The sequence below is a fragment of the Lissotriton helveticus genome, chromosome 10 (genome assembly GCF_964261635.1).
Source record: "Lissotriton helveticus chromosome 10, aLisHel1.1, whole genome shotgun sequence".
Classification (NCBI taxonomy): Eukaryota; Metazoa; Chordata; class Amphibia; order Caudata; family Salamandridae; genus Lissotriton; species Lissotriton helveticus.
Window position 1 is genome coordinate 63,013,372 of NC_136071.1, and position 24,087 is coordinate 63,037,458.

At 42.1% G+C, this 24,087-nt stretch overlaps 1 protein-coding gene across 1 annotated transcript in view; it reads left to right on the forward strand.

The window, feature by feature from the left end:
• The first annotated feature begins 266 nt into the window (after nt 1-266).
• LOC144783907 (extracellular calcium-sensing receptor-like) overlaps nt 267-24,087 on the forward strand; it is a 152,871-nt gene continuing 129,050 nt past the window's right edge. The window contains exon 1 of the mRNA XM_078662647.1: nt 267-469. Within this exon, the coding sequence (XP_078518773.1) occupies nt 267-469 (203 nt within the window). The remainder of the gene's footprint in view (nt 470-24,087) is intronic.

Consider the following 24,087-nt stretch of genomic DNA (forward strand, 5'->3'; position numbering starts at 1 on the left):
GAGTGCACAACTCCTTGTAATGTTTCTGGGGTTCCTCAGTGTTTTGGGTGATTGCTGAAGGGAAAGAGACTTTCCCCTCGATGGCCGACATTAATCGAGTCACTTGTTTCCTTTTTGGAATTCTGCTGAACCTTCTTCTGCTTGTGTGCCCCCTGTTGATTGTACTGGGGGTGTAAGTTGTCCCACAAGCGTGTTCTGGCCTCAAGGTTACTGTCGGCTTGTTACTATGGATAGTTGCGGGTTCTGTGGGTTATTAGAGACACAGGATGAGAAGTGAGGTGTGGCAATCGGGCAGTGAACTGGGACCAGCTGCATCTGAAGTGAAAGTGGAGCCCGGTGATGATGGCTTTGCTCTTAGCACAGTGTGGAAGCTGGTGCATCAGATGGTGAAGGCGATAGAGAGAAAGACTGTTTCGGAGCCTAGTCTAACCATCTCTGCCCTTCTCCAGCTCAACCCTGTGGCTGCCGCGTTAGCACTGCAGCCATGCCTCACCTTGCCACTCTCCTCAGAAGCAACATGGATAAATCCTGTCCCCCAGAAATATTGCCTGCTCTTGTGATTTCGGGCCATCCTCAGTGCCACCTGCAATGTCTCTTTGATTAAGCGGGCCAGCTCCGCCCTTATGCAGCAGACCGCTTTGTTATTCTGTAACTCGTGGCATCAATCGTGCAGCTGCCAGCAGAGTTAGCAGCAGCGGGCTGGGGGGCTGACGTTGAGGTAGGCAGTTCTTAAGGGGATGGTGTGCCAGGAGCTGGTGAACAAACAGTTCTGCTCCCTTATTTCTCAGTAGCCAGGCAAACTGCGTGCCAGGCTGTCGGCATCCCCAATGCCTTAACCCATGCCAGCACTCCTGTCCTGGCGTGAGCCCAGCATTGGCCACAGCGTCCTCTGAGATGCATTGCGCCCTGCTTGTCCCTTTGTGATTTTGCAATTCTGATTCTGCTTGGCGTCTGACGTCAGCAACAATGCATTACCAGTGTCAAATGAACCTGGACTGGACTCTGATACTGGCCTCTGCCTGACACTCAGTTAGTCTCTTACTACCTCCTCAGAGGTCCTAGGTGGTTTAGAAGTATAATCCTGAGGTGGCTTTACTTAAAGGACTGAGGGGAGGATTTATAACAAGGTGGTATAGGTACCCCGTCGCAACGGTGATAGAAAATCCTTTACCACCAAGCAAATGGTCTGCCCTTCCGTTAGAAATGGGAGTCTCTAGTTAGCAGTGGCTTGCACTCTGTACAAGTTTGGACCTTTCTTTCTGGTCAGGGTAAGGTGATTACGCACCTTGGTGGCTTGGCACAAGCAGTCAGGCTTATCCCAGAGGCAATGTGTAAAGTATATGTACATAACACACACAATAACACAGTGAAAACACTGCAAATGGCCACCAAAACCATTTAGAAGAATAAAGTATCGTTATCTAAGCCAAAGAAGACCATGTTGACAAAAATCCAACATACACATATACAAATATCACTTTTAAAATGTAAAAACAGTTCTCTCCATATAAAGCTATTGATGTGTCACTTTTTTAACTCAGTACCTGGGATGAGTCAAAATCACAAAGCAAAAACAGGTGCATGGGAGATGAGGGGACGGAAAACACAGCAATTTGTCAGTTCCTTTTACGCAGGGAAGGTAATGTATAGTTTCCTTACTTGCAAGGAAGATAATGTGCCAGTTCCTTGCTCCAGGGGAGGTGATACATCGGTTCCCTACTGCTATGTAGGGGAGGTGATGCATTTTTCATAATGTAAGCGGAGGTGGTGCATTAGTTTCATTCTGCGCGGGGAGGTGATGCTCGACTCTCCGGACACATGTCTGATTGCTTCAGCCGCACAGCAGGACCTGCATCGGAGTCAGGGCAGTGATCTCAGACTTCAGAGACAAGGCGCGCTGACTCGGGCTGCGCTGTTTTTTTTGCCAAGGCCAGGCGCTGCGCCAATTTATTCGGCCATATGGCTACGGTGTGTAGAACTCTCTCCTGCACTGTAGTGCTGCATTAGAAAAGCAGGTGCTGGAAGGGTGATGCATGGATTTTCAACAGTAGAAACAGCAAATCAACCTCAGAGGGCCCAGAACTGGAATTGGCACCACAAGGCAGGTCAACACTTACAGCAGTGGAGGTTAGGGATGCTGCTGACGAAGTCTTTGCTGGCCCTGATACTTCTTAACAGGATACAAGCATACACAACTCATTGGATGAACTTTACAAGCAGGATAAAAAGCCAAGTCCAGTCCTTTTCCTCTCCAAAGTAGAAGCAGCAACTGCAGGTCAACCTAGAAAAACAACACACAGCAAAGGGGGCATACTCCTCGTCACAGCTCTTCAGCTCTTCTCCTTGACAGAGGTTCCTCTTCATCCAGAAGTGTTCTAAAAGTCTGCGGTTTTAGGTCCCAAACTTATACACTTTTTGGTCTTAGAAGTAGGCATTTATCAATGAGAAGTCTTTGTAGTTTACACGCTACTGCCTTCCCCTGTCTTGGGTCCAGGCACACTCCAGGGTGGTGGGGACAGCATTGTGAGAGAACATGCACAGCCCTACATGGGTGTCAGTGACAACTCCTCCCACCACTCTAGCTCAGGAAAACCGATCAGCCTGGTGATGGGCCTCGAGGATATGCAGGTCACACCTCAGCACCCTTTGTGTGACTGCCTAGAGTGAATGCACAAACAGGTCCCCTGTCAGTCTAAACCAGACATTGATTCCACAGGCAGGTACAGGATGGCTAAAGAAGAAAATCCCATTTTCAAAAAGTGGCATTTTCAAACACACAATTTATAAAACAACTTCACTAAAAGATGTATCTTTAAAGTCTGAGTTCAGGGAGCCCAAACTCCAAATCTCTATCTCTTCCTAATTGAAAATTACACTTGTAAGATTTACAAGGCAGCTCCAATGATAACCTATGGGAGAGATAGCCTTTCAATAGTGAAAAACAAAATTGGCAGTATTTCACTATCAGGACATGTAAAAAACACCCACACAGTGTTACCTCATCATCCTCAATTCTAGGCAAATTGTGTAATCTAACTAAGCCCAAAAAACCATGAATGTGACCTTGTGTAATGTGCCTAATGCTTATGTAAAGTACTCCAATACCTTTGGGTCAAATGTTCTCTATACAAAAATATTAAAACTCTTAGCATCACCAGTGGGAGCAGGGCGTATCCTCACTGCCGGGTGAAAGATACAGCCCGTAAAAATGGACACTGGCCTACCAGCCCGAGAAATACCTTTGTTATTGTTTGCATTTCACATTTTATGAACTCTTGAATTCCAAAAGTGTATTGCTCATGTTTTTATTAAGGCAATTGAGCTTATTAATGCTATTTCTGATCATACAACAAGCTGAACTGACATTAGTAGCAAAACCCATTGCTAAATCACTGTGGTGAGCTGGAACTGGGTGGTGTGTGTTTGCTCTGTATCACACAGAGCAGCCTTCTTCCCTCACTTAGTATTTCGTTCTCCTTCATCCCCAATCCATAGGTTGAGGCAGATGGTGGCTCGGCCAGGGCCAAGGACAAAGTAGCATTCTTAAGAAAAGGCAGCTTTGTATTGTGAACTTGCGGAGTCAATACTTCAGTGCCACTATGGTACAGCTTTGTTGGACTGTTACCATGATAGACTTGATCCGATCTGGAAAGGGTGTCTGGTTCAAGTATTTCCAGTGGAGCACATTTTTTTCGAAGCATTTATGATATGAACATTGCTTCCAATGCCTGTATATTTTTTCTAGACTGAATACTGAGCTTTGCTGCTGTTCATGTTCTGTTCATACTGACTATTGCGGATATATGACGGTCCAACGCGTACTTTTACAACACGTACCGTTACAACGCTACTTTTACCACGCAAGTCGTTACAACGACTTGCGTGGAGGGGCGCTGGATAGTAAATTTTTTAATTTACTATTCCAACTCCAGTCCCCGTGGACTCTAGGGAAAGGAGTTGGATAGTAAATTAATCTATTTACTATCCTGGAGCGCCCCCCAGCGCAAGTCGTGGTAAAGACTTGCGTGGTAAAAGTAGCGTGGTAATGGTACCGCGTTGTAAAAAATGCGTGGTTACCGTTGTATACCGACTATTGCACATCTTTCCTGCATTGTGACCCCATTCAGGATTGCTTGTGTTACAGTGCCTCAATTCCACTTGCCTGGGGGCTTCGTCCTGTGCTGTACCTTCCAGTTTTCTTGGTTCCAGACTAGGCTTTAGGGCACCTGCATGGAATAGGTTCCTGCCTGTACCTACACTTTAGTGTGTCATTCTGTTCACTCCATTTTGCTTAGGGGTTTGCTGCGTTGTGGACAAAATCCTCAGTCATTGCCAAAATAATGTCAAATTCAGGGAGGAGCATAGGTGCATGAAGCTTGGTTGAGAAGTTATCTTTTTCCATGTACAAGGGATTTTATGAAGCTCAGAGAGGAGCCTGAGAAGTGGTTCACAGAGGTAGATTTGGATATTTTTTAATTGTTGTTGCTCTACATTTGTGGGCTAAAGACAAGACTATATAACAGTGGCCAGAAGAAGAACGGCAGTGGAAAACCCCTCTCAATAAGTCTTCCCCAATTTTTAAGCAGAAATATAATTAGATTATTGAGCATTTGAAAACAAATATTCCGCAGAAACAAGTCAATTGGTCATAAATCATAAGAGCAATACCTAATCCAGATGAGTCACTGCATGCATATTATGAGAGATTGATGCAGATTTACAGTATAGTGAAGTTGATGACCCTGCAAAAGAGCGCATTTCAGGATTTATTTCTGCATATTTGCTGAGACTGCGTTCACACATTCGTGTTCATATTCAGGAAAGTGCGATGTGCTGATAAGCATAATTAGTAGTTTGTCGAAATCCTTTACATTAAGTATTGTAGTGATTGTTGTGATGCTTAAAATAAAATGACAAAAGAGAAATTGATTAGTGGCTCAAACTAATGGCTGATCTATATCTTGGGCTATGGATACTCCATGGCAACGGAAACTGACTATACATACCACCAAGACTGTGGACTGTCTGCCTGATTTAAATGCAGGTCGACTTTTGGTGCAATCATTTTGGAAACTACACCGCCTCGCTATGATTAAACCCCTCAGACAGCCCAACTGAGATTTTACTGCCAAGAAAACCCTTGTGGTTAGAGGCAGGGGCAGTGAAAAGGCCGTAAAAACCACAAAATGCTACCAATACCATAAAAGCAGACACCCATTGCAAGGGGAACATTTTCTTTTTCAATTAAAAGAAAGTAAATCCCCTTCAGGATTTTCTTTTTTGAAAATAGAAAAGTTAACAGTTTGTCATTTGGTTGTGTCATGCTTGTGGGGGTCAAGCATCACCTCCAAAGAGAATTGACAAGGGAGAGGAGGTGACCTAACAGCCAGATTGGTCACCCTCAAAGCAGGGGAACCATATTTGAGTCTGGAGCATGGACGCTCAACATCCTGTGATTCTGAGCAAATCACTTAATCTCCCCGTACCTAACAAAATGAATGTGTCTGTCTGTAACGAAACTGGTGCTCATGTAAAGCATGCTGATACCTTTGGGTTGAGTTTGCACTATATAAAACTCCAAATATAAAGAACCCCTGAGATGGTGGTGCCTTTCAATGCTTTAAGAAATCACTGCTAGCTTGGATGTCATTTCATAATTTGGTGGGTAGAGGTGCAGTCAAGGCGGCGGAGTATCTTACTCATGTGCCAAAACTCCTGGTCAATTCTAAATCAGCCCCTAAGTTTATTAACCCATTCGCTGCTGCCGTTAGCCAACGGCCGTCGCGAGCACTACCACAGTAGTGCTGGGCACGTCGGTTGGCCGACACGGCCCCGCCCGCGCAATAGAACGCCTGCAGCGCCGCGCTAAACGGGTTAGGTAAAGTGGTCAAAGTGGTTTTCTGATACCTGGTTTGGTGCTGGTGCTGGTGTTTGAATGAAAGGTGTTAATATGCAAGATAATTGTGTGCGATTTGATCATGGTGGAAACGGTGGGCATCCTGTTAGAGATAGAAGTTTTAATAACAATGCTAATGTGAGCAATGGTATTAACAATGCACAAATGAGCAAAGTCTGTGTCACATCTATGAGAAAAGTGGACACTGCAAGCTGGATATTAAATTTAATCCAAAAACATTATGTATTATGTTTACAAATGCAGCAGAATATGAATCAGATTTCATGGAATGGGATGACAACATCATCACATTCAATCACTCCAGTTCTACCGGCCTTTGTATAGAACTGAGATGCAGATTCAGAATTCAATGGAAATATGCTGTCTCCCCCAATTTTAAGGTTGTAAGAGGACACACTTTGTTGTTTTTCAAGGTCGTCTGAGGGACTAGGACGACCTTGGGTGGGTAAAGATACATTGCTAGTCACTGTGTCCTTGATGATGGGGGAAAATATTGTCAAAGATGTCCAGGTTGCTGTCTGATGATTGGATAAGGATAGTCCCATTGTTATAAAACGAGATAGTTGCTTCTATATTGCATGTAGATGATGGGCCAACCGTAAGTCTAAGTCCATGAGCAGTCTTCTTGGGTGTGATGATTTGGAACAGTAAGTAAAGTGACAGCCTCCATTGAGCACGTCTCTTGGTAAAGCAGAAGTAGTGATCCGAAATAAGGGTTTCTGGGTGTGATTTTAGGAGTCTGTGCTTGAAGTTTTTGGATGTGTTTTTTGTTAGGTCCGGTGGGTATTTAATTGCTTAAGCATTGTGGCCAGATGGCTTCAAATTCGTAAGGATAGGTCTTAAGGTTGTTGGCTCCTTTTCTTGACTTCTTACAACTGCTGACTGAGAGGCAGAAAGCATAAACAGTTAGGGTCTGATCCAGCGCTCTCACCAAAATATTTCACAAATGACACTATCTACTACCACAAAACTTACACTACAACACTAGGCCCATAACAACAATAGAGCGCCTGAATCATGAGGCGATAAGATCTAAATATAGTTGTTTAAACCATCTGCAATAATCAAGACCAGCTTGTCATTTTAGAAAGTTTATTTTAACACATCTAGGAAAACTTAGGTTTTGGTATTTTATTAAACAAGCATTAGAAAATGTCATAAAGAAAGATTTATTCAGTATTAATAAAAAGAGCATAAATCAAGAATTATTATTCATTAGCAGGAATAAGTAAAATTAAGCATTTCCAAAATCCTAACTATCTCTCTGTCTCTACCCTCATCACCTAGAAATAAAGTAATTAATAAAAACTCCTGTCCTCACGTGTAAAGTCCTTCAGCATAACATCGTCCTCCAGATTTCTCGAGCGTAAGCCAACTATGTGTTCTCTGAACCTATTCTTATACCCTAAATTAAGCTGAGCTAACTATTTTTCACATTCCAGCAGACGAATTCTAGTTCTCCATTGGCTGAGCCACCTCGTACCACAGTAAACTGTGACACCTCCTTCTTACATGCCCGGGCAAATTCACTAGTTCATTGTTCATTTAGAAGTCTTGGCAGTTCTTCCTTAGGCTGCTACATTTTGTAGAGAAAGCTTCCTTTTAACCTTGAGCCAGTCAGCTCTGAACTCCCGTGGCACGTTAGCAACCGTTAGCAAATTTCTCCAAAAAGTCATCTTTTTAGCAGTTCAATCCAAAACCTTTCAAAATAAAAGCTCAGAGGCCTTTTCCATCCTTCTCAGAATTATTTTCACTTGAGCCATTTTCATCATTAGGCCTCTTTTCAAAGAGCGTCAATTTTCTGCGCCACCTTCCCTGCGCCACTTTTAAAAGGGTACTATTTTCCTGCAGTCATCTCTAATCTTCATTTGTAAAACTATTATATAAACAAACACAAAGAATAATTAATGAAAGAAATACAGTTTGTTCTGTTGCCTCCCATCATTGCTAATAATTAACCCATTAGTCTAAATTACCTAGCAGTAAAGCACAAATAAAGCAGCATTTTATATCTACCAGTCTTCATGAATCCAGCAGGGTTCTTTATGCACCTATAAAGAATATAGTGACACCACATAGACAAGGGAAGCAAAATAAGCACATGCCATTATTTTAAAAACAGCTGCTATTAGTTATGACATGACAATAGACAAGATTAATTTATTATTTTCCACATACATGAGAATGCAACATAATGCACATTTATGAGCACACATGTTAGTTTCCCGCGTGTTCTGTGAAAATGCAACTTTAAACTAGGTTGAATTATTATACACAGCACAAATTGTTAGCATTATTAATTTATTTATGGAAGTGTGACTTCACGGGTTTAAACAGATTTCTGTTTTCTATCCCGCTCCATCAACTCCCTCATCTGGTGATTAACAAATCACCACACCACCACCCAATATTTTAGCAAAGATTTTATCTAAGATGAACATGATTCAATTTCACCTGTGTTAGTATTTCTAAAGACTTATCTCATCAGTTTATCTACAATTCTCATATTGAGTTTAAAGAAACCCCTCTAGTTCTAGTTCTTTCTCTTGTGTAACATACAACTAAGCTTCAATAAAAGTGTTGCAAAAACTATAACTAATAAAATGTCAGTATCTTGCTTGTCATATTAACCTAAAACTTCTCTTTGTTAATTTCTAAAGGAAAAGTAACTTAAATTAACCAAAGCAGAATTAATTTTTTATTAAGCTTGCAAAGAAAAATAAAACAAAAATTTTTAAAAATTTACCTAAATTTTCTAAAAATTTCTAACACCCCCCTTTTTCAATTTTTTTTTTTTTTTTTTATATACTCTTTAAACCTTCTAACAGTTTTTCTTCGACCTAATGTCACAAATTAATTTTTTCAGCTAACAGAATTTCTTCGACCTTGTGTCATCTAACACATTTTCTTCAGCCTTATGCCAAAAACAGAAACCTAAAATTTAACAGGTATGCACCTCAATCATTGTCACTTTTGTTTTCAATCTCTTTTTGACTCTCATTATTTACCTCCACTACAGGTATCCCTTCAATTTTCTTTCCTGCCTCACTTTTCTTTACAGAATCTTTTTGACTTGATTTTTCATCAATCTGTTTCTTTGATCTGTATCTCAATCTGAATTTTAGGCCTTCAATTTCTTCTGGCCAGTTATCACTTTTCCTTGGTAATTTCTTCTTTTGCTTGGTCACATTACATTCTGTTCTCCAAGCTCCTTTTCTGAATTTTCTTATCTGAGAATCTTCATTACTCTCATTAGTTTCAGTGTCAGATATTTCAACTTCAGACTCAGGCACTTTTTTACTCGGCAGCTTCACTCCGTTAGGAACGTCATCTTTGTAGCTGGTACTTGGCAATTCATTTTCTTCTTCAATTACTTTCAACTTCCCAGTTCCAGAATTCCTGTTCCTGCTTTCAGAGCTACTTTTCTGCTTTTCAATACTCTCCTGGTCTTGAATCACAATCTGATCACATTCTTCTTCTGCTTCTTTTTCTGGCAAATTTCCATCATTTTCTGAGTCTTCAGTCACAACTTTCAAGTCTTCTTCAATCAAGGCTTGTTTTCTATTCATGTTCTCCAGATGTCGACCAACTTGTCGATCTTCAAGATCTGGATTCTCTTCAGTCTCTTCTTCAGAATCTGAATCATCAATTGTGACACTATTCTCATCAGGATTTTCAGGTGTAGTTACACGAAAAGTATGGCCAGTGTCAATCCACCTCTTCAGTCTTTTGCACTTCACTTCATTTGTAATGACAAGACTGACTAGCCTCCTTTTCTGCCACCTTTGCACTAGACAATTTCCTTTTAGACGAACCTTTTTCCTGATCCTTTTACCTGGTAACAGATCAAGTACTTGCTCTTTTTCTCTTGTTTGCACTTCAGTTTCATCTTCATCAAACACAAAAATCATTTCATCTGATAAATTCCTGCAGTTCTCCAAATTGATGCTATCATTGATAGGCATCATTCTTTTCTCTGGTATGAATGTCTGTCTCATGACCTTGTCCATCATAATCTCACGTGGACTTAAATCTGTCTTTTTATCAGTAGTATTTCTCAGAAACATCAAAACAAGTGGAAGAACATCTGTCCACTTTGTACCTGCAGCTAGGCACATTTTTGCATCTCTGACTTTTATAGTAACATTCTCATGCTCCTCAACACCTGAAATTTCTATTCTATCTGTACAATGGAGCAGTCTGTTTTCAATATGTCTTTTGCCATCTGATAATTTTTCAGCAGTAATTTTATCATCATGTCGCATCTGAAATGTTTCAAACCATTTTGTAATCAAACAGATAATCACAAAAATGTAGCACAGTTTGTCATTCAGTGACATCTCACAGTAATCTATTTGTAATCTGTTCAATGAACCACTCTCCTGTAATTCTGTTCTCAAACTCACAACTGTTCTCTTAATTGTGTTCACTTGCTGGCAAGCCAGACACCTTTGGTAAAGAGATTCTATGATTTTATGGTACATATAGTCCATGTCAGTAATCATGCTATTTAGTAAAACAATTCTACCATCTTTGTGTGACAAAATCTCATCCTCATCTCGCTGTCTAAATTCTGTACTCAACCATGTGTTTTTCTCTTCATGAGTTGCATTGTTGCAGGGTTTCTGTACTCACACAGAACTGTGCACAGAGGAGTGGAACCTCGGCAAATTAGGATGTCCCAAAACTTACCTTAGCAACCAACTCACCCCTTACCGAGCTAGCTACAGTGTCTCATTGGACATATCAAACACCCAATGTTTAGACAAACCAGAACATGAACTTACAGTACCTCAGGGTACGTGGGACTCATGAACACTCTTTCGTTATATTATCATTACAAACCAGAACATGGAGTAAAGAAGACACATGTGCATTTGAAATGTTTATTTACTAATGCCGTCTTCTCAGGCGCAGTATCTTTGATAATACAAGTATACTTATTATCAGTAGCAAAATTATCAGCATAGTTACTAAGACATAAAAAGCGAATGGTGACAGCATGTTAACATGCTGTAATGAATAAGAGTTAACAACACTTATATCTCACCCTCCCTAACACATATATTATATTATTAGCTAAGAAGGTCTCTTTGGGTTGTTTTAGGGCGGGCCCATACCTTAGTGTCCTAGCATGAAGGAATCACATCAGCATACACCAGCTCTCTCTGCATGTGCACCGCATCAAGTGTGTTAACAATTCTCGTGCAAAGCAATATCAATCCCGCCTCAAGCCCAAGTTGGCAAAGGCTGCACTTGTGTTATGACTATGAAGGCGTGGAGATCAGACCTCATAACAATTCCATATCGTGTTGCTCCTGAAACTTCAGCACTCTCCGTGCAGACATGGTTTATTAAACAAGACTGATATCAGAGCAATAACATATTATTCTCACATACACCACGGCAAACCACTAGGTTGAAAGCTAAGTCAACAATTAAGGGTCGTGTGCAGAAGTTGCAAGAAAGGAAAAATGGCGTTTAAATCTGAAATGTACCTATGCTAACTTAACACGATATAAGGATATATAGGAGCTATACAACACCCCCCCATGATCCGAGAACGGACTAAATAAGGTAACAGAAGTGCCATCACATGAGAGCAGAATCCATTTATAAACGAGCATGAATAAAAATATAATTATAAAAACTAATGCTAAAAAATAGCCCACAAATATAATGTGGCTCAAGCCAATAGGCAAGCAAAAATAAAATGTCTTGACCAAAAGTCAATAAAATCAAGGAAATGCTATCAATCAGCATGTCAATTTGAGGCAGTGTCTATGATAAGACTGTATATGAAAAGTAAGCTGCAACAGCCTCCAGGAGGAAGTCACTGTCCTCATCTGAAAACAGTTCAGCCATCCAATTTAAAAGATGAAAGGAACATACGTGATCTTCCAGCACCGGATCCTCTATAACCATCAGAGGACAGCTCGGTGGGTTCTCAAGAAAACTTAGTTCCAAGAAATTTTGCGCTGCCGACAACACATCCCAGGGACCCATTAGTCCATGTGCCACCGCCAAGGCCATAATCCTTTCGTCAGAACAAACCAACTCGTGAGCAATGATAGGACTCATCAGTTGATCAAAATCGACGTCAGAAGATGCTGGTCCGCAGAGACACAAATCAATGGCCCAAAGGAAATCGCAGGTCAGACAGCGAAATACAGGCTGGACACAGGTGAAATAGGAGAACCGAAAAGATAATCCAAACGCCGTGCTTAGAGTCGCTAACGGCAATGTGCCATAGTAATCAAGCATGCGGTTGCGAAACCGCGTCAGTAGTAGCCGTTCGTGGTCTTGCACAGGAAGGGCATCCATATTTAAAAAGGCAGAAAACAACCAATGCGCCAGCCGCTAATGCAAGCAAAAACGGGAACCCTCCAAATAAGGATGAAAAAATAGAATGGAAGAAGGCAGGGATGACTCCAAATATCTTCTCAAAGGAAGTCACGAGACCACCGCTAACAACTTTAAAAAAATGTGCCAGGCCCGTTGTGGAGGATGCGTTAAAGATAGAACGGACCATGGCTCCGAAATGCAAAGGCAAATCAGTGTTTAATAGAGCCTGAACCTCCGTACGGGTGTTAGCAATGTGAAGCACGAAAGTTTCACGGGCCGAGCTCAAGGCCACCTCTTTCTGGGACAATAGAGCTCTTATTCTAGCCATGCCGCTGAATTCTGCTCCCAAGGTCGGTATCTGTGGCCAAATGGAAGACTCCCTATGTTCACGTGTGGGAGGATAAAGAACATTTCTGCAGCAAATAACTCGCTCACTAACCGTTACTATGAAAGCTATACCTTTAATTAAACCACAGCAGTTTTCATTATTGAGCATTAAATAACTACCATTCTCTAACAATTTAAACGTGGGGATGATAGCAGGAACTGGCGTGCCCTGTAAAACGCAAGCCATATTCGGTCGGTCCTTGTTACATGAACCGTGTAACTGTATGTGTCTGCACATTAAAGAATGATCTGGCGTCTCAGTACACTCATCCCCTGTTAGATAAACCTCTTGTTCATCCTTGAAACATCTGTATGTGTATGGGAGTGACCAGACTTCATGAAGAAAACCGCTACCTAAGGGTTCAAAACGACCTATTGGCACATACTTCATACAATTTGAAAACTTATATAAAGCAAAAGGCAGCGTTATTAAACCGTGGATAAGCCACGTAGCAGCAGTGGCTTCTGCCACAGAAAAAGGTAAAGATTCCAACCTTTCAATATGGAGCATAGAAAAGGAAGCATCACGCATTGAAAGCAAGCGTTGTTTGTCTGTCAAATTAAACGGTGCAAATAAAGAAGAAACATTCATGTATCCCCAGGGAACTTTACCCATTTTCAGAGTCTGAAGTGTCCATGCAAACTGCATGATTGAACGTAATTGATTTTGACCATGGTATAATACAGATACTTCATCATGTACAATATCAACAACAGACGACACAATATTATCTAATGTGTAAATTCTAGAGGAAAGCACGTTAATGCTATTGTCAACAACTGCAAGAACTTTCTCAAGATTTGCCTGATCAATAGCCCTAAGGCGTGAAGCAGCCTCAATCTGTGAGAGTTTCCAAATTTCATTGTAAACACCATATAACCAACGTTTCGACCTGCCACTAGCTGGGCCCTTGATGAAATCATTCAAATCCACGTCTGCATTCAGTTTGGAAAGGTGATACTTAACCGCAGGTAAAGTTGAGTGTTTCAGCCAAGCTTGACACAACTTGCCCACTGAGTAAGAGGTGACAGTATGACTCAAATCAAAACGGGGATCAGATCTAACAGTCTTAAAACCGTCAGTCATATTTAAAAATCTCTTTTGGCAAGAATCAGCACTACGGTGCCAAAGCAGCCAACCCTTGGGATTCATACTGGAAATGTTAAAGGAGGAATTCAGAAGCAGAGCCTGTATATCTCTAATGGACAAATTAGTGAAATTACTCCAATTCTCATATTCCTCCAACTCCGGGAAAGACGGGGTGTTTAACCTTTTAGATGTAGCCAATCCAAAGCATGTGGTCTGGGAAATGGTTTCATTTAAAAACCACATATGATTTGGGATGAGACATGCACGGTGCAAAGCCTCAGTGCCTTGTACCTGCCAGGCCCTTGAGCCCCAAACTGATTTAAGGTCTATGGTATCCTTCCATAACTCATACCCTCCAGTAACTAATTGATCCAGGAAGGCCTTTGAATATAACAATTTTGTATTTGTAAGTCGAACCTTGGACAGTGGCTGTTTGTGAAATTTAAAATAAAAGGACTCGGGATTGGACTGATTAAAGTCAGTGAAATAAGTATACTTTTTAAGAAACGTTTCTGAACTCCCTTGTGTTGGTGCTGGGCAATGTTCCCACTGAGTAAAATTAACCGCATCCCTTCGGGAAGATGTCTTGTGTAAGAAGTGATTGCCATAATGTTGGTAACAGAACAATTCACCATAATTAGCAGATTCTAAATATAAATCCTCAGCATCAAAAGCAGCATAATATTTTAAATCAGAAAACAAACTTTCCACAGCATTAACATCCCAATCATCAGAACGAATGTTTTGTTTCACCACATCCCCCATATTAACTCTTAGTACATTAGGGACATTAACGACTTCCGTTGGGCCATGAATCTGAAAACGAACTGCATCCCACGCGATTCCATCCAGAACAGGCCACGCTGTGATGTTAACCAAAGTCAAGTCTCTTTTTAATCTGTGTGTAGAATGTGAAGAGGAAAGTGGGGCCAAAGTTCCATTCAAATGAGTAATGCAAGTTCTCTCCTCGACATAGTGTCCATTCATAATCCGAAAAAAATAAAACACAAAACCAATTGACATAAAAAGGTAAACTGAAAAAAGGACCAGCCAAATGTATATCCAAGGAGGTATCAAAAAATGTTTTTTAAACAGGCTAGCATATACTGCAATTTTAGAGGGTTTTTTCGAGGCAAGGGAAGCAGAGTCAAATGAAAATCTGGATTCCGTGGCCAAACGAGCTTGCAGGTCAGGCATGGACAAATCAGTGGGGTATGTATAGTCTGTCTCATCAAGGTTAGTTCCTGGTAAATTATTCAATAATGGACTGGAAACAGCAGGTAATTCGATGGCCACCTCAGGTTCATTATTAGAAGCAGTGGGCATAATTGAATTTCTCACAATGGAAGGACAGGAAACAGCCGGTGTCATGCTAAGAAGAATCGGCCACTCTGTGTATCTTGACATTGTCAATAGAAATAAACCTGTTTTCCTTACGACCTGGAAGTGGTGGTAAAATGACTGTTCTTGTGCCCTTCACTCCAAGCACTGGGACCGGAGCTCGATAGGAGGGACCAAACTCTTTCTTGTTGTCGATCTTCTCTCGAACCAGTTCTCCAACTTGGGGTAGCCAGCCAACTACCGGGATCTGCAACGCATCATCCGATGTGGAGGGCAAATGTTCCTTTGCAAGAGTGTCTCTCGACTTTTGTAGATTCTGTAAAACATTGCAATGTTCATCTGCGTCAAAGGAAGTGGCGCGAACCACCGAGTCTAGACCGTCAAGGTCAGGGACGAACATCTTGATGCCAAAGAGCATTTCGTATGGGGTCCGCCCACCCAGAGACCTTCTAGGGAGATTATTAAGAGCACGCTGCACGCCATAGAGGTGAGCCAGCCAGTTTCTGCCAGTGCCTATAACTCGGGCTGTCAAAGATTGCTTTAAATCACGGTTCATTCGTTCAACTACACTATTACCCTCAGGTCTGTAGGGTGACGAAAACTTGACTTGGACCCCCATCGAAGTCATGGCATCCTTATACGCCTTAGAGGCGAAAGCCGGACCCTGATCCGAATGGAAGGTACCACAGGCAAAAATCCCTATAAAGATACGCAAATCTCTGATGACAGTCCGGGAATCAGCGCTGCGATGTGGCCATACCCACACAAAGCGTGTGCATGAGTCAACTGCTACTAAGATGTATTTATACGCAGTATCAGATGAAAATGGACCGCAGTGATCTAAATAAACACAGCCTAGTGGTTTATTAGAAATGTACAACTGAGTCTGAGGCGGACGCGTAGCAGTTGAAGGTTTAATCTGCTGGCATATGTCACAAAGAAGGACATAATCACGCGTCTGTTTGTACAGTCCCCGCCACCAGAAACGTTGTTGTAGTTGCGTTACAGTGGCTGAGACGCCCGCATGCGCAGACGCCACACCTTCATGAGCCGCTGTAATCAAGTCTGTCCTGCGATCCGTGTTGGGAATCAGCCGTTCCCCAACATCAGGAATTGTCACAAAAGGAACCTTTTCGGGACTTAAGTGGTATTTATACTTCGAAGGGAATCCCGAAGGATGTTTACTTCCCTTCTCAGAGGCAGCAACCGCTGCCAAGATGTCGCTATCAATCTTTGTTTTAGACCTAGTAACTGCTGCAACTAAGTATGTAGATACTGCAGATTTCGCCGCTTCATCAGCAAGCGAGTTGCCAACAGCGTGTACTCCCACGCGCTGATGACCGAGAGTATGAATCACATAAACGAGTGGCAACATAGCCTTAAGCTCTGCCACTCGAACCCAGATCATTTTATGTTTTATTGTGCTACCCTTGGAATCATGAAAATCATTTTGAATCCAAAAGAACAAGTTTTCATTGTAAGACTGGACACAGTAGTAAGAATCACTTACAATTAGAGTAGTAACACTTGGATCTGCGTACTCCAAAGCTAGTAAGAGAGCACGAAGCTCTGCCAATTGTGCGGTGCAATCGCCCAGGGGCAACGTGTGTACCTCCCTGGAAATGAACTCATCATTCAACATAGCACCGACCACAATGGCGCATGCGGAAACGTAGGCATGTTTAGAGCCATGCGCAACCTGCGCCGACCCATCAGTGTAAATGATGCAATGGAAGTCCTCCAAAGGTCGCATCGCCAGAGGAGCAGGGTGAACGAATTCATACTGCAAGTACTCCTGCGACCGTAAGGAAGCGTCAAAAATAAACATGACATCTGCGGATGACAATGACGCAGCCCACTGAATCCACCGAGGGTGCAAAGCCTTTGAATTTGGTACACTGGCTTTCGTGACTGCCTCTAAATGAGGACAGGGTGTTACCACTAGCATGCGCTTCCCCTGTGACAGAGCACGTTCTTTTAGAATTGCCATCTGTACAGCAGTTAAAACCTTTTCCACTGTGGGAAACCGCATCTCAGCCGAAGTGTACAAGTGTGACTTGTAAGCAATAGGTACCGTGTCACCTTCATTAAAAGTGAGGTACGTGAAACCCACCGTCCCAGGAATTATTCTTATGACCAGGTTGGTGTGGTTATCACGAGTCAGTAAATATTTAGAAGCGAGCAGATCAGCCTGCAAGGATTGCAAAATGGCTGAATGCTCAGGCAGCCAGCATGATTTAGAGAAAGTAGGTTGTATCAGAGCATACAAAGGCTTGATACGCTGGGCATATTCCGGAATGTAAGTTCTGCCGAAATTCAAAAAGCCCAGTAAGGATTGTAATTTTTTCAGTGTTGTTGGTGCGCGCAATTGTGCGCACTTCTCCAAGAAGTGAGGAGCCAAACCTCTACCTTCATTGTTGAGCTCATAGCCCAAAAACAACACTGTGTGTTCAGCAATGTGCGATTTTGCAAAGTTGAATTTGTAACCCATGTCTGCGAAGTTGCAAACAAGAGAATTTACACGACACAGATGCTCCCAAATATCGTCGTCTGTGAGATATATGTCATCCACATACGAAAAAGCATCAGGGTCGAGTGCCTCCAGAATAGAGACAATTCGAGCGGTAAATACACCAGGACTATTCTTGTAGCCCATTGGAAGACGCCGGAATTGCTTTTGGACTCCAGCGCTTGTAAAACTGGTCCATTGGGAGCTAAAGCTGTCCAATCTGTGGGCATAAAAACCATTGGATATGTCAAGCGTTGTCTTGAAACGCTTACGCACGAGACTATCCACTAGGGCAGAGCCGTGGGTATTCTGTACTGCACAGTTACGGCAATGCGAGTTTAAATGCCGGTAATCCAAAACCAAACGATATGATCCGTCAGGTTTATTCACAGTAAAAAGGGGATTATTCATCGGTGACACACACGTTTCAATAACTCCCTGATATTCCAATTGTTCAAGGATTTCCGCGACGGAAGATTTTGCTTCACGCCGAATGGGATATTGAGGTTGAGGCTGCGGCTGAGACCGCAACGGAATTTCGTGGCAAGGCGACAATTTATCCCAACCACATTGGTTACGGTACAGAGCCGGCGCGAGCGCCCGAGCCCACTCTTCTGCAAAATGCTGCGCATGCTCTTTCGAGACAGTGTTCGCGAAACTGGGTAGGATCACCTCCTCCCCTCGCGGCGCCGCGAGCACAAAAGGTGGGGGCCAGTCAGCCTCCGAAAGCAAAATATCATATGTAGAAGACAGATTCTCCCAAAATACTCCTTTAACGGTACGCTGTATGTCACCTTCAATTAACAGGACAATTTCATATAGTCTTTCAGGGGGAGCAAGTCTCGTATCCGCTGTTTCTATCACAACGTAGACATCAGTCGCTGTCACCCTCAGTAGTGGACGCAGCGCCTCTCTGACTATGGTTATCTCCGCCGCGCTGTCCAGCAAGGTCAGAGCCCACGTCAGATTCCGAAGCCGCGTTCTCACTATCTGTGGCATATCGATGCGCTGTTAAGGCTGCGACTTTCTTTTTCGCAAACTGCGGACGCCTAGGCGTAGAATCCTCCTGCTTCACTGCGCCGTCCGTCTGGCGGGACTGACCACGTCCTTGTTGGCCACCACGTCCACGTCCACCCCCTCCTCCTCCACCGGTCTTCGGGGCCGATGTGTCCTGAAAGGAACGAGGAGAGCGTTGATCAGAACCCTGAAAACGATCAGGTGATTTAATCATCGCGCGGTCGCGCAAATCATAAACTTTTTCGGATGGCGCAGAAGCTTGTATTGCAGGAAAAGTACCCTGAGTCTGCACTGTCTGCTTCCCCTGTGTCTGTTTTTTAGGCCAATTCGATTTCTTGGACTTGGGCTGGGCATCTGTCACTGCAGATTGTCCCTGTGGTTGTTTTTTATCCTTCACTGGAAAATATTTCAGACCTCTACTTGTGCGGCCAATCGTTTTATAAGCGGCCACTACAATCTTTGCTAACTGGCGGGGTTTGTCGGCATCGGGCAGAGCAGCCAAAGCATTCGACACCTGAAAGTTAACTGCATCTCCTTTAACATTGGAGAGAATGAGATCACTAACAATCTCAAAAGAACCACACAGGCGCATACCCAATTCCACCGCTGCCTCTGGACCGTGATCATTCTGAACACGTCTAATGATTTCAGGCAGGGCATTCATAGACGGGGTGCCGAAGCACCTCGTATAAACTGCCGCAAAAGTTTTTCCCCAGCTTTCACAGTCAGCAAGTTCAGGAGTAATATCCTTCGGTAGAGTAATCGTCAACATTCTATGTTTATCAGCAGGAGTAGAATTCGGAAAAACCGCCTCCAGTTGATCAAACTTCTCTGCTAGCCAGAATGGGAAGTCATCGTTGTCAACAGGACGCGCACCAAAAACCGAATTTACCATCACAGGATTGAGACGCATTCCGCCTCGTTCCATGGGAGCGGCCGCACCCCCCTGGGGACCACCAGGAAGAAGTCGACCAATGTATTGCACTAAAGCACGAATCACGGAAATGGAAACTACATGTAGCCTGCGAATTTCCGCCAGGGTACAAGCCCCGTGATTCGGGTGCGGGGTAAAGCCACCCAATGCAGGCCAATTCGTACCTGGAATCGAGAGTGGACCTAACCTCGCACGAGACAAAGAGTGGGGGAGGGCGCCATCAAACTAAACTCGATGCTGCCAATGATCAATAGGTATTTCCAATGCCCTGTATGGCGTATATTCAGCCGGGACATCCGAGGCGGTGTAGGAGTGGTACAAACCAGAATTAGCGTCCACAGCCGGAAACGTAACCCAAGAGTAAAACAACTCGTAAGGAAACGCCGGATCTGCACTTACCACGAAAATCACAGCCATCCCATCTACTGGGACCTGGTACGTCTGAAGATGGTTGCGTACCGCTACGCGACTATGCTGCGCAATAGCCACCGCTGCCGCCATTACAGAATTGGAAACAAGAAAACACAAAGAATACTTTGTAGCACAACTGGGTAGAAATTCAAAGAAAACCGTTTAAGTAAGAATCAAGCTTGAATAAAGACCTATTTCAAAAAATAGGTAGGTTTCACCAACACCCCGTTTTCCGGAAACGGACGTGAAGGGGTCAAGGCATGAACGATAAACTACTCGAGTGTCATGATATAAGACCACCGAAACCGTTGGGCGCCATGTTGCAGGGTTTCTGTACTCACACAGAACTGTGCACAGAGGAGTGGAACCTCGGCAAATTAGGATGTCCCAAAACTTACCTTAGCAACCAACTCACCCCTTACCGAGCTAGCTACAGTGTCTCATTGGACATATCAAACACCCAATGTTTAGACAAACCAGAACATGAACTTACAGTACCTCAGGGTACGTGGGACTCATGAACACTCTTTCGTTATATTATCATTACAAACCAGAACATGGAGTAAAGAAGACACATGTGCATTTGAAATGTTTATTTACTAATGCCGTCTTCTCAGGCGCAGTATCTTTGATAATACAAGTATACTTATTATCAGTAGCAAAATTATCAGCATAGTTACTAAGACATAAAAAGCGAATGGTGACAGCATGTTAACATGCTGTAATGAATAAGAGTTAACAACACTTATATCTCACCCTCCCTAACACATATATTATATTATTAGCTAAGAAGGTCTCTTTGGGTTGTTTTAGGGCGGGCCCATACCTTAGTGTCCTAGCATGAAGGAATCACATCAGCATACACCAGCTCTCTCTGCATGTGCACCGCATCAAGTGTGTTAACAATTCTCGTGCAAAGCAATATCAATCCCGCCTCAAGCCCAAGTTGGCAAAGGCTGCACTTGTGTTATGACTATGAAGGCGTGGAGATCAGACCTCATAACAATTCCATATCGTGTTGCTCCTGAAACTTCAGCACTCTCCGTGCAGACATGGTTTATTAAACAAGACTGATATCAGAGCAATAACATATTATTCTCACATACACCACGGCAAACCACTAGGTTGAAAGCTAAGTCAACAATTAAGGGTCGTGTGCAGAAGTTGCAAGAAAGGAAAAATGGCGTTTAAATCTGAAATGTACCTATGCTAACTTAACACGATATAAGGATATTTAGGAGCTATACAACAGCATCATCTTGAAAGTCTTTGATTCCCTGCCATATTTCAACTGCAGATGTTAGTATTAGGGAACTCAAAGCATGTTCATCGTTCATTTTGTATGCTGCACATATCACGACAGCAAACCTTTCTGCCAATTGAATATCATCAATCAATCTTTTAATTAAATTTGCATTTCTAAAAAGTGAACCTGCAGAAGTCAATGTTTCAATCTGTTGATCAATTGTGTCCTTTACCTTGATGTCTTCACTCAAAAGACCATCATTTTCATTCCAATATTCTGGAAGTGCATTTAATCCTTTTGGACTGTTTTCCTGTTCTTTATTTAATCCTGGATCTGTTTTCTCTGTCTGTTCATTAACAAAAATTTGTAATGGCAATGAAGCCATCTCAATCTGCTGAATCATGACCTGTCGCTGTATTTGTAGCTCTTTATTTAGCTCATTTATCTCAGTTTCCTTTTCCTTTGAGCATAATTTTGACTCGTCTGACTGTGTCAATTCAATTAGATCAATGTCAGACTTCTCACTTACCAGAACTGAAGTCATCTCTGTTTCTTGCTGAGTTTTGATCCCTACTAGTTCAATCTCAAGTACAATAGAATAAACCTTTTCAGTTAATGGGACCTTTAAAACTGCGGAACTAATTTCATCTTTTCTAAGCACATGGACTATCTCTGTTTCTATAATTTTCATGGACTCCTTTAAATCATTTGATGAATTTACATAATCAGGAATATTAATTCCAGAAGTACCAAGCATTTCATCATGTTTTTCAATTGCATTAATTTTAGTAAAATTCTGAACTGGCACCTTATCAATCTGATCTGACACTTTTGGCGTTACATTAATCTGTTCTGGGGGTCTTCTTGAATTTCTGTTCTGATCCATATTTACAACATCAATTTTACACTGATCAATAATTTCTACTCTGACACCTTTATTATTTATTTTCGCTAATTTGGGAATCTTTAATTTACTCTCACATTTAGCAACAACCTTTTTCATTTTCTTATATAAGGAAGACATTTTATTTAATTAATTTGATAAATGTACTCTCTAAATTTGCCTTGTAGCGCTTGCTGATCAATTAATTAATTAAATACTATCAGGTGTAGAAAACCTTATAATTTGGTCAATTTAATATATCTCCTAATTTACCTGTATTACTAAATTTAATTAACCTGTAAAGAAAAATATTAATTTGCAAAAACAGTAGTAACGCAAAATATTTATTTATAACAATAATACCAACATATAATCACATGTGTTTTAATTGTACTTATTTTTCACTTACACACCTTCTGCAACATATGCCTGTGGAAAAAGAAAACCTGACTTGTTTTGCTTTAATTTACATATAATGTCTTGCTTGTAAATAACCTTTTACCCCTTAAACATTAATTATATATCATTATCACATTTCGTTTTGTGACACAATGTTTTACTGTTTCTGCTATAACTTGTATTTAATTTACAATTTTAATGATAACTATTTATTATTTAACTTTTATTTAATAAACTCTAATCACCTTTGCTGCTATTGTCAATTAAACAGGGTAACTAGTTACATATAATATTCAATGTTTTATAAAATTCCACTTTTTAATGTTAATCAGTTATTAAAATATATTTCTGGGCATTACTAGCATAGGGTTTGATAGGAAATAAACAATGTGCATCAGCACAACAGGTGTTTTAATCAATCAGCGTGTGATTATTATAATGCTCAGCTGACCAGACTGTTGCTAAGGCCATAAATCGCTACTGCTTCTGTCCCACTCGCCTCACGTTCAAGCCTCTGCACTAAATCAAGTCGGGGACTTTTCAAAAACCCTTTAACATACAATAGCGCTTCATCCAATCACAGCGCGACTTTGCTGTGACACCTAGAGAGCCACATCGAATCACAGCGCAGCTCTGCTGTGACGCTGGGGCACTCCAAACCAATCAAGGCACAGCTTCCTAATGACGCGACGGGACTGCCACAAATAGAAGCGCGGCTCCTTCGTGAAGATACTGCTTTAACTATGACGCTCCGGCGTCTTAACGAATGGGAGTGTAGCTTTGGTCATGACGCGACGGCGTTTCAGCCAATGACAGCGCGGCGGCAGACACCGCAGCCGCTCTCTCTCCCTTCTCAATCCCGTGCCCGCTCTCCCAATATACACAACCCTCGTTGACCCTATCTACAACAATTTATCAGTTGTCACACAAATTTGCCTTTGAAATGACAGTGCATCCAACATTAATCAAAAACGGGGACAATTGAAAATAACACGGCAGCTCCAACCAATCAGAGAGCTGCTTTTTTAATGACGCTCCGTTACTTCACCCAATTAGAGCGTGGCGGTCTCCACACACACGACTGCTGCAGCTTCAGCTTTCTCCCCCCGCGCCTTTAACAGTCTCTTCTTAAAAACACTCCGAGACTGAAACACAATTTCCAGCGCCCTCCAGACACACCAGTTGCAATGCCCCTTCCTTTCCAAATCAATAGCGCCTATCAAAGAAGAAACCAAAACGGGACTTTATTTTTATACTTGGATGAGTTATCTGATAATATTTATTTATTATTCCTTAATTTATTTTAAACTTTGGAACAAATATAATTTGACGGGCAATCGCTTTTTAACAATAAAACGCTGCTAACCAATTACAGCGCTGCCCTGTTATGACACGACGGCATCCTAACCAATCAGGACACAGCCTTGTCTTAAAGCTACGATATTTTGACCAATGAGAGCGCGGCGGCTGACGTAGACAGCCGCTGCTGCTGGCAGCTCTCTCCTTCACTTTTTACTCGAAAAAAAACGGCCCCTCCCTTCAGAATTTATCCGGAAGGCTTTCTATTCTTTTATAAACTACGGAGAATACTCTATCAATATTTTTAAA